The sequence below is a fragment of the Protopterus annectens genome, chromosome 2.part0 (genome assembly GCF_019279795.1).
Source record: "Protopterus annectens isolate FY-2018-M chromosome 2.part0, PAN1.0, whole genome shotgun sequence".
NCBI classification, from domain to species: Eukaryota; Metazoa; Chordata; order Ceratodontiformes; family Protopteridae; genus Protopterus; species Protopterus annectens.
Window position 1 is genome coordinate 721,556,359 of NC_056728.1, and position 20,285 is coordinate 721,576,643.

The window sequence follows — 20,285 nt, forward strand, 5'->3', positions numbered from 1 at the left end:
ATAACAGGTGCTGCAGCTGTAGACTGGAAAAAGCAGGATTAATGCATTCACTCTTTAAAACCACTACCCTTTGAATATTTAAAACCATAAATGGATCCTTCCATTCTTTTATACATTGTCGTAATAATGGAAAAAGGCATTTACGTTTTTAAATATTCACAGTGCAGTGTTTTTAAGAGTGTCACTTTATGTTAGTTAAGTATTGAAATTGATTTAATTGTTTAATATGCTTAACAGGCTTCATCAATTAATTTATTTTTAATTTATATAGGGCAGTTTAGTAGCTTTCTTTGTGATTTGGTTCTGAAGAAGTCTACATTGTAAATACTTGTAGACAAAAGTGCTTAACGTATTTCAAAGCTTGTAATACATTTTTCTGTTCCTATAGGCTGTGTTTTATTAAGAGTAGATTATTTGAGGATTGCTTCCAAATGGAGTACTGAGATCTACAATACCAGCTTTTGATTTTATAAGTTTTGCTTTTTGCTGCTTTTTGGTTTTCTAAAAAAAAAGAATATATTTGCAGATCCTCTGACACTGCTGTAGATGGCTTGTAGTTCAGGGTCAAGAATTGATTCAACTGCATGAATGTCACAACTGTACATAGGATACCATTTGACTAATACAACACAAAACAGCAAGATAAGGACTCTACCTTTGTGAAAATGTTATTATATATTAGATAATAGTAGTATATATGAGCCAGATAACACTGACAAAGTTATTTTATAATTTGGATTGGAGTAAAACTGTTTAATGAGATGTAGTTTGGTGGGGGTAGTAGTATTTCTTGACAATGTGCATTCCAGATGTATAGTTGTTCTTTATTGTTTTCAATAAAGAAACATACAGTTTGAGTTGGTCATCAACAACTTAATGATATAGCTGTGAGGATTCCAGAGTCTAAAAATTGTTAATACTTCGTGTAGGATCCCAATCACTGCTCAGACAAAACATGTTACATTATAGTAGAGTTTATTTTCAGTACAGGACACCATGTCAAGTTATTTATTTATTTTTTTGTGTAGTTATTATGTTGTAATGCATAAATATAAATCATAATCCTGCGAATACATTGGTATTCAGTTTTTCTGATTAATGTTTGATTTTGTTACATTTTTGTTAATCTCCATTCTTCATGTTTTAAGGAATAATATGAATCATAATCCTGGGAGGGCATTGGTATTCAGTTTTTCTGATTAATGTTTGATTTTGTTACATTTTTGTTAAACTCCATTCTTCATGTTTTAAGTAATAATGTGCTTTAATGCATTATTACTAATCAAAAATACTTGCTGTTTTGGAAGATTTGTTATAGGACTCAGAAGGCTGGTTTGGGACAGGACTTGTTCTTACCATACCTCTCAGCTACCCAGATTTTCACAGAATGCCCAGATTTTTCTGTCACATTTTTGGTCTGTTCCTCGTAAAACGTGTGAATTTCTGGCAAATCACTGTGGATTGAAGTCTCCAAATAATGACATACCCTTGAGTTTCTGACTTTATATCCTTCATTATTTTTCCATACATCCATCCATCCACAACCCCTTTTCCCAGCTTTGTATATGTGGTTGGGGTGTCACTTCTTCAGTCACAATCATCTAGAGCCAAGATTTACACCACCAGGTGGCTAGCCTGCCACAGCAGTTTTTCCACACCACACAATCACACGCACACTCACACCTATGGCCAGTTTAGAGTGTTCAGTCCACCTACTGAATGTCTTTGGAATGCAGGAGGAAACCAGAGCACCTGGAGGAAACACACCTGAACACAGGGAGGACATGCAGATTCCACACAGAAGGCACCCCAGCCGAGAATTGAACCAGGGAACCTCTTACTGTGAGGCGACAACACTAACTGCTGCACCACTGCTAATATAATAATCTATTATACTAGCCACTGTTTAAGTTTATAAGAGCAATATTTAAAATCTGTGCCTATTTACAGACCTTTATTTCCCTATTATATTTGGCTTTTTCAGATTTCTTGTGTTAAGAGGTTGAGAGGTATGATTCTTACACATCTTTTGGATGATGGGTCTTGTGTTATTGTTATTATTATTACTATGTATTACCGTCAAACATATGTTTATCACTAAGAATTATACAGTTAAAGACAAAAACATATTCAAAGCAAAAAGTATAAAGGATAACGCTACAAAAATATACAACAAATAAAAATATAATTGTCAGAAAACAAAAAAAAAACACACTACAAGAGAAATTCGCTCCCTGGGAGGGGTTTAAGAAAACTATGCCACAAGGATGGAAGCTTAGGAATCTCCTAAAGGAGGCTTAATCTGAGAAGGATGCTGATTCCAAAGGATTTGTGCAAGTTAAGCAAAGGACATACTACAGAATATTTCCAAACAGGCCTTTGGAACTTATAGAGGCCCCCATTTGAGGACCCAAGTAACTTAAAAAGGGACACAAGGAAAAACTCTTTCAGAGAAGCTAGACTGATGTAGTGCAGGGTCTCAAAGATAAGAAGCATCTTAAAAACTGAACTGATACCAACCAGCACCCAACGCATACCCTGCAGAGCTGTAGCTGCTCTTCAACATTCTCACCAAGGAATTCTGTACCCTCAGTTGTTATGTCAGACCTCCATTAGACAGCCCATTGTAAAGGGTTTTGCAGTAATCCAACTTGGATATAACTAGAGCATGACCTGAAAAGTTAAGTCTGATTGGAGCACATACTGCAGGATCAGTTAAATATTATTAAGTGAAGGTAAAAGCTCTTAATGACTACCCAAACCTGATCATTAAGAGAGCCTGATATCACTGGTAACACCCACATCCTCAACCTGACAGGCAAAACTAGTCTAGTTCCAGCAATATAACAGAACAAAAGAGGAAAATATCAAACACATACACTAGCATGCACCAGTAATGCTTCTAACTTTGCTAGGCTGAACTTCAGTCAGTTATCTGTCCTTCACTATGAAGTGGTCTCAAGGCAGTCTTGAATTGAAGTAAAGTTAGTCAGAAGTTCTTTGAGTAAAGGTGAGATGAAGTCGGGTGCCATCAGCATATGAAATATATGATATGCATTTCCTATGTATGACCTGTCTGAGTGGCACAAGTATGCCACATATAATAACGGCATCAAAGCTGAGCCCTGTGGTGGACCCCTCATTCCAGACAGTAGCTTTCCGAGGTATTAATGTCAAAATTTGGTCTCTGCAGCTGACATGATAGGCAAGATATACATCAGTCATTTACTTTACCAGAGTTTAAACCCCTACATTTCCCTTTAATTAGGGTCTGTAAATGACTGCAGTTAAAGTTTATTTTTGTTTGCTGTTCTTTTTTTAACCAAATAAGATTCTGAAGAGCCAACTTGCATCTGAAACTACATTGTACTCCTGAAATGTAAAGCTTCTCCTTCCATACACACTTACTTCCAAGGAAACAGTACAACTACCAGCCTTAAAATTCCCGGGTCTATATTATAACATCAAAGTCTTAAAACTTCGAATATTATAATATCGACCCCTATTCAGCGAACGCTTGAAATAGCGAAGCTGCAGAACACCGAATATTTTCCTAGGGAAAGTATTCGGTGGACTGTTTCTGTGGCTTCGCTATTTCCTCGACTGTGGTGCAAAGGTGATGGACTGGGTTAAGGTAAGTGTGCGAACGGACCGAGGTAAGGTGAGTGTGTGATAGTTAGGGACCTTAGGGATAGGGAGCGGGTAAGGTGAGTGTGCGATAGTTAGGGACCTTAGGGTAGGGAGCAGGTAAGGTGTGTGATAGAGACCTTAGGGTTAGGGAACAGGTAAGGTGAGTGTGCGATAGTTAGGTACCTTAGGGTTAGGGAGCGGGTAAGGTGAGTGTGCGTTAGTTAGGGACCTTAGGGTTAGGGAACAGGTAAGGTGAGTGTGTGTTAGTTAGGGACCCTAGGGTTAGGGAGCGGGTGAGGTGAGTGTGCGTTAGTTAGAGACCTTAGGGTTAGGGAGCGGTAAGGTGAGTGTGCATTAGTTAGGGACCTTAGGGTTAGGGTTGGGTTAAGGTAAGTGGATAGCTAGTAGTGTATGTACGGTTTAGTGTAGGGTTCTGTGAAGTGTGTATGTGCTTGTGTTGTGTGTGTGTGTATTCTCGGAACAGCAAATTTTTTCCCCTGGAAAAAAAATTCCTGTTCTGAGTGTTCGAGTATATCATGTTTTGAGATTCCAAAGTCGAGCTTATGGTGTTCAACATTTTGGAATTTCGATAATGTGATATAGACCCAACCCCCCCCCCCCCCCACATAGCCACAATAAGAAAACTACCAGCAAAACAAATAAAGGATGTAAAAAGACTTAATCTTATATGACAGTCTCACCTTTGTAAACAAATGTGTTGCAAAACAAATCTGAAATATCTGTTATGAAGTAAAGCATAGAGAAGCACCATTATTTCCTCTATTGTACATTTCATAGGTTCCATAGGTATTTACTAGCTTGTTGATTTGTGAAGTCTTTAGAAAGCTAGCTATAAATTCCCATGAAGTTGCCTTGACCTTATATTCTAAGTATGAATAACCCAGAGATGGGCATAACATTTGCATGTTGCCCCTACCCATAATAGACAAAAGCAATTCCATAGAAGCTGTATTTTCTGTGATACATGTTTATCCCTCCAGCATGTTCTAGTTATATTGGAAAAGACTGATATCTCTTAAGTGGGTGTTTATGTCCCCACTGGACTTAGAAATGCATAGTAAGTCTGGCAGGATTGTGTCTACTGAGGTTCTGTATGCCACACAAAAATTATCCTTCAGTAACCTGTATGACACCTAGAAGAGAGAAAAGGCTTTGAGGCAGTCAGCATTGGTTTTTATAATTTAGGCCCTAGATTTTCTTAGGAAAATATCATTATGGGCACTCAAGTTTTGTCAAATGTTTAGTCAGGTACATACTGAAGGGGGCATTATACCCAGTGATTGGCCTGATGAGTGTAGAATACAGTGGATGATCACATTCTTGGACCTGGATATCTTAGTAATAAGGTGTGCAATGAAAAGGAGTTTTTTACAGTAGTGGATATGTTGTGCTTAAAGGACAGTTTATTGTCTCTATAGATTGCCAGGTCACTAACTTCTGGATGATTTTCAGGGATGTGTTGCTAATGTAATAGTTATAAGGGACTTCTTACTTGCCAAATTACACTATTATACATATCTTGGAATTTAGCTTTAATCCTTGATTATGACACTAGCTATCGGCTTGGGAAAGGCCATCTTGGAGAATCTTGGTGTCCTCTGGGAAGTTTATGATGACAACACCTTTACAGTTATCTGGTAACTTGATCAGCCATAAACCCTTAATATTTGCTTTGTCACCTGAGAAATAAATTCCAAAGAGTAGTGGCCCAATCACTGAGCCCAGGGGTACATCATTAGTGAGGTAGAGCAGCCCACCCTAGTTTCGTGCATTTTGCTTGTGAGCCAATTTGCCATCCAACAAGTTCCATAGGGATTAATATTTAGCTGGGATAGTTTATCCTGTAACCTTGCAATAAGTACAGTACAATATCTGTAAACAATTTAAAAGGTAACTGGTTTCCCAACAGGTTTCTGCTACCATATTCAGACTTAGTCACAATTTTTTTTTTATTCTCCCTTGTACCAAACTTCTGCCACTACTTAACACATAAGCAAAGCATACAGTAAAATAACAAGTACTGGAATGTTAAAATACATTGCCAGAGTACATTTTTAAAACAGGCATAACAGTTAATCACCTTGTAGAACATTTTCCTAAAGCTATTCATTTTTTCTTGTTAGGACCCTACTTAATTTCTCAGCATTCCATTTTTCGTTTATACTGGAGTGTCTGGTTTCACATGCTGTTAATTAATATTGCCTGATTTCAACCTTTTGGCCGCTTCTTTCTTTTCCTTTTTTTTTCTGTAGCTGTTCACTAATGCCTCTGTGTTGAGCTTGTCACACAGGAAGAAATAATTTAGCAAATCCTGTCATTCCTAGTTAAAAAAAAGTGGAAGTGCCCTACTTGCAGGCTCTTTTTCTTCACCTGGATTGTATCACCTTTGCTTTTTTTTTTCCCACAACCCCATTTGGCCATTCCCTAATAACTTTAGCTGACATCAGCCTGACCCCATGCACCATTCTTCTGTTGCCTGTTCCTTGATAATCCATCTCAACTAGGCATGCTGACACTATTTTGAAATGTTTTTCAAAATCCAAATCTACATAGCATGTATGCACAATTCCCAGCTGGTCTACATCTTTGGTCTTCAACACAGAGGACTCTGCTGCAGAGAAAGAGTTCTTAATTTTCAAAGACTGGAATGATCCATAAATGAAGACCTCCAAGCAGGAGTGCTGAACTTAAGTAACAAATTCACAAAACAAACATAACTTAGAACAGAAATATTTAATTTAATGCTGCCAATCTGAGCCTTCAGAGTATAAATGCTAATCAGTTAGAGCTGACTAACTGCAAGTACTCCCCCCCCCCCCCATTTCAGGCTGTTACTGTTATTTATATCCTATGTTTGTAGGTTTTGCTTCTGAAAGACACAGCTACATTAAGATGAGATGATAACCTGGAGACTACATGAAATGCAAGGCCTCTTCATGATTAAGTAAGAAAATGCACCCGCCTAGTAAACAAAAACAAAATAAATTAACTTAAAAGGTAAATATACATAATGGTTGATATTTATTATCAATAGCACTGTAATGCACTGCACTATCCAAATTTATTAAAGGGTAAAATCAGAGGAGCAGCTACATAAACTGGCCCCCTGGGTAGTCTCCCAGACCGGTGCCATCCTCAAATCAAAGTTAAGGTAGAAAAAAGCTCCTCTGAGCAATTCTCTAAACTCCTTTAAAAAACCTTGTTTTTTTAAATGTAGTGGTTGCTGCTACCCCAAGAATATCAACAATTGCCAGTGGTACAATACTGCACTTTTACATTTCTATCTGATCAGCATTGCCAACTGCACCTCCTAACAGCTTATGTTTCACCTCCTCCTAACTACAGGTCTCAGCAAGATCTTATTACCTGGCACATTGCATGACTATGAATCATTCTAATGTGCATTTGGAAAAACTATGCAGCAGAGGACCTACCATTTGTGTTACTGCATAGCATAGGTACCAAGAAGAACACAGGTTGGCACTGCCTCCATATTCCAAGAGACACACACACACACACACACACACACACACACACACACACACACACACACACACACACACACACACACACACACATACACACACACACACACAAAATGACATACCAGCATTTGCCTACATTCCCATTCATACACAGCATAACTTACCTCCATCAGCTTTCTGTGCAGGGAGAAGAGGCTATGATTCACCCTGCACAAATTTCCACAAGCCACAGGAATGCAGCTCACACGTTGAGACTTTGTGTTCCTTGCCTACTATGAATACCAAGGAACATACCAAGAAAGTCATTTAAATAGACCCCTCACAGAGAATACCATGTTTGCATGTGGCAGTCCAGACTTTATTGCCTAAGGTAAACAATGGCAATTCTAGGCATTGAGGGGGGGTCTATGAATCAGGATGATCTTGAGGTATATGTAAGACAGTTTGCACTCTTCTTGAATACTTCACTGATATCTGTGAATACCACTCATTGTTGATTCCAGTCATTACATTTTTTTAGATATAATAAGGAATAAATAGGAAATGGTAGAGAATATTTGTCTTGTCTGTTTTTGCTTTTCCTTCCATATTTGCTAGAGCTAATGTTCTGGTGTACTTTTTTAGATTTGCCATAAAATGGCTATTTAATGTGCACTGCCCATTGATACTAAGCAAACACACAATATTTTTTTTCAGATGTAATAAAGGATACACACCAAAAGAAGAAAAAGAAATCTTTTGCATGCTCAATGGAAGCTGGAGTCACAGCCCACCCCATTGTGAACTAATCACATGCAGTGTTCCTGATGATATAAAAAATGGGAAGCTAATTCTTAATGGAACAACCTACCTGTCAACTGTGTCATATGAATGTGATTATGGATTTAGGTAAGATATTATATATTTTGGCATATTCTATACTCAGCATTGCATAATACCTGGATATTTGAGATGGCCAAATTATGAGCCTGATGCCAACTGTATGTAACTGCTTAATCAGCATGTATCTCAGACTCTACCCAGTGATGCTTGTGACCAGATCATATGATACCCATTTCTGAACTCTGACACAAGCTAGAGATGTCAGCCTCTTAAAAAAATATGCATATTACATTTTGTTTTCTGAAAGACATACATTCTCACTTTACTTAACAAGGTAATTATTCTACAAAAATATAGCCGTCTGATAATAAGTATATTATTTTTCAATTTCAGCACATTGCATTACTCTGTTTGTTATTATACTATTTTTTATTCCAAATGGATTGACATTTCAACAGTTACATATATTCAGTTTCCATGTTTTGTGTACATTTCTAAAATAATTTATAGTAATATTGCGGAACACTTATTTCAAAAACTAGATTCGGTCACTTTTCACTTTTTCATTTCTTTTTTTTGTGAGTATTTCGTTGGTTTTCTCATCAGTCTTCCATTCTTGGAGCATTTGGGAATGTTACTCATTTGACAAGTGAATTATCTTCAGGCAGTTTACCAGGATGTTTAGCACTCAGATGAACACTGTTGACGATCCACTAACACTTCTGGAAATTTCTGTTGGAATACCTGCTTGGTTGGAATGTTCACAACCAACTCCTCGAGTAGTGGCCTCAACTACAGTCTCTGTATATAACAATCTCTTTAGGAATCAGCAAATGTCTCTGATGTCTTCTCAACAAATTTCCATCTTCATTAGCAGAAATAAAAGATGCAGGTTATGCACAGTTCCTCACAGCCAGTCATTCTGGTTACTTCTTCTGTGGAAACTTGCTACATTTTCTCTCTGCTGTTTTCTTGCAAAACTGTTAGGCATCTTGTCTGGATTAGTTTTTTTTTTCTCTTTTCATGAACTCTAATTTTTCAGGTTGAAATAAAAAAGGCGAGGTAGGTATTCTAATTTCTAATCTGTGACCTTCAGTAGTCCTTCAAGCAAAATATGGTTGAACCTCATTTCCCAATCACGTCCTGTCTATATCAGCACTCTAATATTCCACCTCTTAAGTGCAGTTATCCAAAGAACCATCAATTTACTCAAAAACTGAGTATTAAACATAAACACGAGTATAAATGCCTCTGTCTGTTCCATTACACCTGCATAACCCAAACCCCCTTCCAAATCAGCATATTCAGGCACTGAACAACCTATCGTAGCAGCTCCTTTTTGCTGCCTCTTCACCCATAGTCCTACCCTAGATTTTTATTGATATATCTATATCTATATCCATATATATATATATATATATATATATATATATATATATATATATATATATATATATATATATATATATATATATATATATATAGATGCAACATAACATACCAACCTTCAAAGTTATTATAATAAACTCCCTGAAGTGCATTCATAGATAGCTCTACACATTCCAGGCATCTTAGTTTCAACAGTAATAAGGCCCTGCATGGAAACAAAAAAATTGAAGAAATCACCTTACTAGTCTGTAACATTGATAGATCATTCTGTCAAAACTCAAGGACTATTTGCCTGACAAAATGACCCAGCTTAGTTCATTTATGTGTAGTCTTTTACAAGGTAGTCCGAAAAAATGTTCTCCTTGTTCAAGCATTTCCAGACTGAATTAGTTATAATGCCCCCACAGTGCTGCTAAATTTGTTGATCTCTGCAAGGCCTTGACCTGCAAAAATATAAAAAAATAACAGATAGTTAGAGGTCCAGGCACTTCCTCGCCCTCACTGTTGAATATTTGCTTGCTACATGTTGCATAGGATATGTTATAGCGTGAAAAGATGCTTGTATGCCTTCCTTGGGACAAACCTAAAATGTTGCAGCTGTCAGCACAATGTGGTAGGGTCCTTCAAAGATATATTTCACAAATGCAATGCAATAAGCCAGTTTTGAAAAGAACCAGAAACATCATGTCAGCAAGTTTGAGGGTACCAATTCCATTTCATACCAGCTTTAATTCACACTGACCTTATCAGCCCAGTGGAGATAATTGAGCTCCCATGTAATTAAATGCTAGGAAACACTTAGCCAAAATAGGAGGTCAGTTTAGATAAGGATAAAAAAAGCCCCCAATGATTTAAGTGCAGCCGCAGCCTAGTTCCATAGTAAATGCTTTTGTGTAAGTTAATGACAGTATCCTAATGAGCAAGGGCCATGAATTTAGGACTGAAACAGTTGATTTTAACTTCCTCACATATATCTCCCAGTTGAATCATCTTATACTAAAATTATTTCTGTCAAGTTTCCTTTCTGCATCCCTGCAAAGTGAAGCTTGTCATTTTCTCCCCCTCCCCCTCCCCTGTTTAATATCTTCCTCCTTCTCAGTTATACCTCCTGTCTATATTTATTTAATTATAACAGATGTGTAACTTGGCTGAAGTTAGGCTAATTTTGATGAAGATAGCCAAACTCATCTAAAGTAAGAAATTAACAACTGTTAAAAATTCATTGTTTCCTGTATGGCAACTTAGGGTGAATCGAAAGCAAATTTACCGAAAGTTGCTTAATACAATTGATATTGGTTCTCAGTCTTTTCTTGATTGTTCGTGTCCAGTCTTTCTTGTGGTTTGTATTTGTATAAGTAAAGTTATAAAAAGTTTATTCTGAAATAAAGCCAATAAAAAAAAATCACAAAATGAAGCCTTATCCACTGAGTTTTAGTAAACAAATGAGAAGTTCTTGAATTTTCTTAAGTAATTCAAATTGTATGTTTTGCACATTATATTTTAAAAATTAAATTAATAAAAAAAAATCACAGTATTACTCATTGTTGGATTAACTTTTATACCATGTACAATCATACTTCTGAATTTCTCTACACAAGCAATCTGGACAAAGCCTACGTTTGTGTGTGTGTGTGTGTGTGTGTGTGTGTGTGTGTGTGTGTGTGTGTGTGTGTGTGTGAATGGGGGCAAAGGCCCAAATATAGAGACAGTTTTAATATATTACTCTAATTCATTTTATGAGTTAATAGATGAACAGATTGTAAATCAACATGTATTTTCTGAACAATAAGAAATATGAATCTTTAATATTTGGCGTTATTGATTAACTGTAATCCTCAATGATTTACCAGAATGTGTGTGGGGGGAGGGCAGGACAACATCAAAGATGTTCTGCAAAATCAGGGACAGTTGAGATTTATGTGTACAAAGTATGTATTTAAATGTTTTCTAATGTTAATTACAATTATTAGTAAAAATACACATTTATCAGTTGATGTTCAAACATATTTGCTCTTCATTTTTTTTTTGCAACAGCATCTGTCAACAAAGTCTTGTCAAAAACTGCAAGTCAAAACGTAGTAAAAGTATTTTCTGAAGAAATATTTTTTTCATTCTAAGGTTACAAGGGCCTTCTGTATTGCAATGTGGAGACGAAGGAAAATGGAATGACACCTACCCAGTATGTGTGCAGGTATCCTGTGGAAATCCTCCAACAATTAAAGATGGCAACATCACAGGAAACAACTTCATGGTGGGAAGCAGAATTTCTTATGTCTGCAAGGAAGGGTATGTAAACATGAGCCGACACTGTGATACAAGACACATACTGAATCATAAGTAGTATATGGATAAAATGCACAACTTATCCAAAATTAACAAATATTCTGTATACTGCCTGTATGAAAATGGCTGCTAATGAGGGCATATTGTTCCGGTACTAAGAATTACTGCTGATCAACAGACATTGTGCAGTATTTTTTTTTCATTAAAAACATAGAGTGCCATCCTTGTCAATGGCATGGAGAGATGAAGCCTAAAATGGGACCCAAATGGCCCCTGTTCAATTAATACCACAGTAGCTAGAGGAACTTGCCTGGGGAGGATGGAAGTGCATGGCCACTGTTGACTTGCCCATCCTGTGGGGAGGCAGGCAGCTGTCACTTACTGCTTGGGTTACACCAAGGCTGACCACTACATGTTGCAGTCACAGAGCTTGAGCCTGATGAGCATGTGATGCAGGTAGTCCAAGTGGAGCTAATAACCAAGGAAAGCATGTATATGTTTGAACACATGCATGTCTCTCATGGGTATACAGTATTAGATGAGTCTTAGAAAGCTGCCTCTGGTGGTAGGAGGTCAGGATGGTGGAAGTATACTGGCTCCAACAGACTGGACCACACTGTACTGCCCAACTCTCACTTCTCGGCAGAATGATTGGGCTGATTGCTCCCTCTGGCCAGGGAAAGAATGGGTCATAGGTCTCTCATCCTTACTTCCTTGAGAGAGGAACAGATGAATCAGTGGGACAAAGCAAGGAGCACCACTGGGCAGAACCCAGAGATACAAAATCATAGAATGTCTACATGTAGGTGATATACTTATGATGAATGTACTTTTGCAAACTCAGTTGGATTATCAGCACATTAATCAGTGCTTGGTTTCATCTGCAAGTCACATAACATCTTCTTTACTGGCAGTTACATAACCACACACAATACTGAGATCAAGATTTTTGGATGGATATTTAATTGTCTTGAAAAGAAGGACTTTCTAGAATGTGGCACAAAAAACAACTTTAATAGTTTAGATGTATATAATAATGTGAGACCTTTGAATAAGGTTTTTAAATTCCAATTAATTTATTAATTTGCTGCCATATTCATAAGGATAATGTGCATTATTGTAAAAAGGAATTACACTGTGTGGCTGGCATACTGTCTGAATGTGTCACATTTCAAAAAAAGAATTATCATGGGAGTAGATTGTGTGCTGCATGCTTTGCTGCACACAAAGTGCAGCGAGTGTTGATTGCACACCTAGTTGCAATACCACTGTGCCAGATGTACAGCCACTGCTATAAAAGCACTGAAGATGACTGTGTGGTGCTGTTTTATAGGAAATCAGACACAGTGTGCAAGGTGATTTGGGAGGGAGAGGTACAGTGTGCAAGGTGATTTGAGAGGGAGAGGTACAGTGTGCAAGGTGATTTGAGAGGGAGAGGTACAGTGTGCAAGGTGACTGGAGAGGGTGAGGTACAGTGTGCAAGGTGATTTGGGAGGGAGAGGTACAGTGTGCAAGGTGATTTGGGAGGGAGAGGTACAGTGGGCAATGTGATTTGGGAGGGAGAGGTACAGTGTGCAAGGTGATTTGGGAGGGAGAGGTACAGTGTGCAAGGTGATTTGGGAGGGAGAGATACAGTGTGCAAGGTGATTTGGGAGGGAGAAGTACAGTGTGCAAGGTGATTTGGGAGGGGGAGGTACAGTGTGCAAGGTGATCTGGGAGGGAGAGGACAATCCTGGATTTTATTAAATACTCCAACAGAAGGAGTAGGTGCAACTATGTTATGATTGTAGGCTGACATGTGACTTGCTGATGACAGCTATATCTTGATGTATCCATTTGTACAATACAGTGACTTTCACACTTAGTGTATTTAAGGTCCTTATCCTAGATCGTTAGTAGTTAACAATGCCATGGTAAGATCATCTTGCTCTTACTGTAGCAGTATTAACTGCTGTCTATCATTGGCTGACTGAAATACATACTGCAGAATTGGTGCCATCTGTGTAGCTTGTATATGACAGTGTGCATTAGTAGTAGTTGAATGACACATGGACCTCTGGTCATAGTGTTCCCTATAGTGATCATAACTCTGTTTATTTTAAGAGTGCAGTGGCTGCTACATACAACTTTTACAGCACATGGTCTGAGATTGTATCTATAATTTCCTTTATTTGAAGAAAAGGAAATCGGCCACCCACCAGTCAGAGACAAACATACACACACACACACACACACACACACACACACACACACACACACACACACACACACACACACACACACACACACACACACACAATCATACATACACATTCTCACACAATTGTCATGTGCACATGTATGTGGCAATAACATTGTCCTTACTTGCATGTATCAATATGTTTGACAGTATAAATGGCAAGTAGGCATTCAGTTTTCACCTTTCTAAATATATATGTACACTGTCAAAAGCAATAGTAGTGCTGTAGTGCTGCTTTTCTTCTGCTACTGCAATGTCAAGTTGGATGGAGGTGCAACTGTTTGTCCTGTCTGATGTTACTCTGTAGACATAGCCAGGGTGATTTGTAAATAATGCAGCCTCAAATCCAACAATTTGCTCTGCATGCAGTTACTCCACAGATGTAGTTAAGGGGGATTCATTTTATAAGCTCAAAATTCTGAAATCTCAAATTACAGAATCTTGAGCCCATAAAGTAGAAAATCCAAATACCCCATACTACACAATCACGAAGCCCTAAATCCCGAAACCGCAAAATCGTAAAATTCAAACTCCCAACACTTTCAAACACCATTGCAACACACACGCACACAACTAAATAAGCACACACACCTACCCTTATGATATGCAGGGGGGCAAGCCCCCCTGCACCCCCCACACCCCCCCTACTTAAATATTCTAACTCCAAGGTCTCACTACATACACACAGACACAAAACACTACCACACAAACTAATTCCTCTCACATACACACATCACAGTAACAACACACACTACAGCCCCTACCCAACAACCTTAAACATAAACACTTACCTGAATCCACGAACACAGTGCAACACCAGAACCGCTAATTCAAAATATCCTGCATTCAAGATTTTGAATTTCACGCTTCTGGGGTGGCAATCTTCCGATCCTTGCACTTTATGAACTCAAGATACTGAAATTCAAGATTTCAGTATTTCGAGCTTATAAAGTGTTCCCAGTTAAGGGTGGTCCAGCCTCCCTGAAAATGTCTGAGGAGTAAGTTTATTTTGCATGATACTGTTATGAAGAGACCTGCTGAAGGTTCGCTCCCACTGGTGGTAGGTCATCCGTGTCACTTTGCTGGTGGTGTGATGGCTATGGGTGTAATGTTGTACTTGTGTGCACTGTACACGGTGACTGAATGGACCTTTGCAGTCCTTGAATAAAGTTAATTAAACATATGTGCTGTGCTGTGTCACTTCATTTACAGATCATTTCTCCCATTGTATCTGATTATCAGCTGCCCCCAAGAGCTTCTCCTCAGTGACTGGGTATACATAACCTGCCAGGCATCCTGCAGACTTTTTCTGACCCCCATGCCCAGGGCTGGTGAAGTGACTGAAAGATCTCGGGGCAGCATCATATTGCTGCTGAAGAGGATACTTTGTTATGCCCTAAGGTCCTTCCCTTGTACGCAAGTGCTTTGCCTCTTGACAAACCTGAAATGAGCATACTGCAGTACCCTCCCATCTCTATGGTAACTTAGCCAATCCCCTGCCTCCCTCTAGAATCCCCCCCCATGCTTCTGACCACTTCTGGAGATCAGCCGGGAGCTGCACTTGTGTGCATGCCCTTTACATCAACATGGATACATCCATTCATCCTTGTCTGCACCTCAAACACTTGAACTGCTAATCAAACCTAGGCTGCCTGGACCATAGTGAGGACTTTATCCTTCTACACCATAGCAATTTTATAAATGATGTTGTTGCTAATCTGTGTTATGCTATATATCTGCATTTCTGGGTCATCACATTCTAGGCTTCTGATGGTATGGAACATCAAAAGATACAACCTAATAAAGCTTTACTCTTGTAGACACTGTCCTTCAAGATTCACACATTTGTCAATCATAAAAGCTACAGGTATGCATCAATCGCACATATACTTCGTACTGGACTCTTCCAGCTATGCAACAATATGTACATATTCATCTTGGATTTTGTCTATGTTTATCAGTTGCACAGGGCTGTGGGATCTTTTTTACTAAATACCAATGCAGCAGTATAGCTAGGTTGGGGTGAAAGGGGCAGCTGACTGGAGCACCACCTGTCAGGGAGTACAATCAACACCTCACCTCAGAAGAGTTGGAGGGGAATAACATTTTTATATCACTACTGACTCAATGATCGTGTTTAGATGTTGGGAGCTGCATCAATGAGCTAAGAACAAGATCCTTGCTACAGTTCTGAGACCATCATATTTTTTTATTCCATAACTTTTGATTGGGGGTGGTGCCAGTCTGGGAAATGTTCAGGGTGCTAAGTTAGAGAGATGTGCCTCTGTATCTACCCAATGCAGTTGCAGACCATGCTTATAAATCCTAACTTTGATCCTTCAACAGCTAAAAACAGCTTGCAGAATTCTGGGATGTTTACTTAATAAAGTAAGTAAATTTTGTCATAATCTCAAATGATTTACTCACAAATGGGTTCCGAACTGCAAAAGATTTGGTAGAGGAAACAGCAGCAACCACAGATCAAACAATATTTAAATGTTTAACATGTATTTGTCAGTTTTGGAAGCACCTTTATTTCACATTTAGTTTCATTTCCCATTATACTCCTCATGTTAAAGTTGTAACTAGTTTTACAAAAAAGCAGATTGTAGTCTGATTGTTTTAGTTTCACTGTTTACTTAGTTTTTCTCTATAAGCACGCCCCCAAAATGATATCATGATACATAAATGATTTACATATAGGTGCACAACATTATGGGTTAACAAAATAACTTCTTTAGAGGATCTGCTTCTTTCATACTGTGTGGTTTCACTACTACGTCATCTCATGTATTAATTTTCAATGTGATGTGTTCCACCAGCAAGAATTAATTGACAGCTGGCATTTTTATATTTATATAAAGTACAAAACTAGTACTGATGCGAATATAGTAGCCTATATAATAATTGAAGTAGTGAAGCATTTTGGGTTAGATTTTTCATGGTGACATGGTTGAGATTTTCAGCTCTGAGAAAAAAAAAGTTAGGGTCCTGTGCTTAACAATAAAATATAATTCCAAAATAACATACTTTTTAGCATAAAAATTGTGTAACTTGGTATTGTACATGGTAAGGAGGTTATATCCAACTCCAAAAGTTTGTTACTTGCATTTGCTTCAGAACATGACCAATGCACTTTGAGTTGCCAAACGTTTTAAAAGCTGTTACATACTGGACATACTTCACTTCTGGCCACCAACTGTGAGGCAGCACTGAGTGCTTTACAGCATTTAAAGTTGTAATACACTTCATGCTCCAAAATGTCATTTTTTTTCTTTTTTAAACTCTGCCCTGTAATACACAGAAGTAACTAAAGCTTCATTTACTACAAATACTTGTGTGACATCACTAAGTGCGTTACAGCTTTGAAAACTGTAAAAAACTTGGCTCTCATACAATTTCCCTCTCTTTCTAACTGTCTCTCCCCCTCACGCTCTCTCTCTCTCTCTCTTTCCCTCTTTATATCATTTACTAAATGGAGCAGATAGAGGGTTGTGTACTGCAAAGAAATATGATCCAATCTCTCCATTCATAACTAAGTAAATATGTGTCCTTGAGGCAAATGGAAATCTGTTAAGAAAAATTATGACAAAAAATGCTTTGGCAAAACAGTGAAGTTCCATTTAGATTGTGACAACCTACCCCTGGACCAGTAATCAAGGAGCCTCAATCCTCACCACTGACAACAGTGGGGGACGTACACTGAGAGGATTACAAGTACACATACAGTATTTCCACATGGAGCTCTCTGCATCAAGTGCAATTTCCCTTAAGAGCACACAGAGACCAAAGTCAGTCCAGGGCTGGTTTCTCCCTGTATCTCCAGATCCCCAGTAAGACTTCCCACTGGCACAGCTATAGAGTTGAGATCTCAGCTGAGTGGCCAAGCCAAGACCTCCAGCACCCTCTCTGTCCAACCAGTGTTTCATGTCCCTGCCCAAGTAGCTGACACACACACTCTTTGAGGTTTGATTTACACACACACACACACACACACACACACACACACACACACACACACACACACACACACACACCCCTCAAAAAGGCAGGTACAGGTTTACTAGCTATGCCCTTTTGCCCAGACTATAAAGTAGTTATCACTGCCACCAGCCAACTCCATATCAACTACTTTAAGGTTGTCCAACTTACTGTGTAATATTAATACAAATGGTAGTTTGGCCATGAGCAAGGCTATTAGGACTGACCCACATGCTGTCACCAAATAAACATGCAAGTACTCTCAATACTTAAATATCTCTAGACAGATACACCACAATGAAATGTTTAAACATATTAATGATAAATAATAAAATAACAAGAAATACTCAGTATACACATTTTAAATACATACACTTTAGAAAATACCTTTTTAACACACATCTGTACAGACCAGTTTGATATAAACGACATACAGTTATAATGCATTTGTAACACAAGCATCTTATATAGATCATGTTGATATTCACAAATGACATATAATTATTTACAAAATGCCAGATAGCTGTGCTGGCAGTATCTCCCTTTGTTGCTCTTCTCCCCCCCCCCCCCTTGAAGACTCAAGCTAGTTTTTCAAGTGACCCTTGACAAACATTGCTTGAGAGGGATGAGCCTATCTGAGAATACATTACCCCACACCCTGTCGTGACAGCCCATCTGCGTTGGCATTGCTGACCCCACTGCAGTGCTGCATTGTCATATTATATGCCTGCAAACCTAGGCTCCACCTTAGTAACTTGCCATTTTGCTGGCTGGCTCAATGTAGCCATGTTAAGGGATTGTGGTCTGTAACTACAGTGAATTTCCTTCTATACAGATAAGGCTCTTCTCCCCCTGAGGAAACCTGGTTGAGTACAACCCCCACCACATGGTTTGAAGCATCCACTTGCACAACAAATTTTTGCTGTAATTTGGACTGGCTAACATAGATGGTCCTCCCAAAGCTCCTTTAAGCTTCTGGAATGTCTGCTCACATGCTGTGGTCCACACTACCTTATCTGGCCTGTTTTTCTTTGTCAGGTCTGTGAGGGGAGCAGCTATGGTACTATAATTATGGGAAAACTTTCTATAGTACCCTGCTGTCCCTAAGAATGCCCTCAACCTGCTTTTTGGTAACAGGGGCAGGCCATGCCTGAATTGTTTCTATATTAAGCCCAGTAAATATCAGGTTCTGGACAAATCTTACCACTCCCCACTATGTGTTCCCAGGTAGGAGACCTCTGCCATATCCACCTGACACTTACTGGGCTTAATGATCAACCCTGCCATCTGTAGTCTGCCCAGCACCTCCTTGACATGCTGAATGTGCTCTTTCCATGAATGGGTGTAGATGGCAATATCATCCAGGTAAGCAAGGGCAAAATATCCTGCTCCTGCTAAGATACAATCTAACAGCCGCTGGAAAGCCACTGGGGCATTTTTCATCCCAAAGGGCATGTTCTTGAACTCATTCAAGGTGAAAAAAGTCACAAAGTCTGACTTTTCTCTAGCATTGGGAGTCAAGGGCACCTGCCAGTAGCATTTGGTAAGCTCAATAGTAGTAAGATACTTAGCCCCACCCAGCTGCTCTAGGGCTTCATCTGTCCTAGGCATGGGGTAAGCATCTGACTCTGTCTGGCTATTTAAGTTCCTATAGACCACCCAGAACCTGGTTCTGCCATTCTTCTTTGGTACCTGCATCACTGGAAAGGTTTAAATATATTTAATAATAAATAATAAAAGAACAAGAAAATACTCAGTATATATTCACAGTTACATCAGAGTTCAAAACCACAGGCAATATTTAAAACAACATTGCAGGGCAGTCTCAAATAAATAAAGAAAAGTATCTAAAATAAGTTTTGATATATTCCTGACTATATCTAAGAGTTTTACTACACCCTAGAAACTTACTTCATCAGAATAAGGCAGATGTTGTGGTGACTGGTTCTTGTTTGGTCCAAGACAGAATACAGAATGCATTGCCTCTCTCAGAGAGTTCTCAAATTAATATCTCAAATATTACTGTTGGGAAAGCTTGCAGAATGACATAATTTCTTCCATCTGACTCTATCCCAGGTGAAACCCTCACTGCTGGAAGCTGGTAGAATTTAGCATCTACCTATGAAAATACATAGACCTCAGATCTTTGTTAGATGCTGGAAGTCATAAAACAATTGCATTCCTTTATACTTTCAGATGTAGTAATTAATTCACCCCGAAGACAATACAGAAAGCTTCTCAACACAGACATTATGTCTCTGGCCTGGCCTATAAAGTAATTTAATTTCAGCTATTTTTTTCTGAAGTTAACCTCCTGTATTCCAGTTTCCACTGTTAAAATATATACATTTAAACAGTTATAATAGTGCATGTAAATTTCTGTTCTATTACAGTAGGGCACACTGTGGTTATATTTAAGCACAAGCACTTTGTAA

At 38.5% G+C, this 20,285-nt stretch overlaps 1 protein-coding gene across 3 annotated transcripts in view; it reads left to right on the forward strand.

The window, feature by feature from the left end:
- Positions 1 to 20,285, forward strand: part of SVEP1 (sushi, von Willebrand factor type A, EGF and pentraxin domain containing 1) — a 2,252,988-nt gene that overhangs the window by 1,533,062 nt on the left and 699,641 nt on the right. For all 3 annotated transcript variants that reach the window (XM_044061036.1, XM_044061037.1, XM_044061038.1), the window contains exons 35-36: positions 7,833 to 8,024; positions 11,466 to 11,633. In XM_044061036.1, coding sequence (XP_043916971.1) covers positions 7,833 to 8,024; positions 11,466 to 11,633 — 360 coding nt within the window. The remainder of the gene's footprint in view (positions 1 to 7,832; positions 8,025 to 11,465; positions 11,634 to 20,285) is intronic.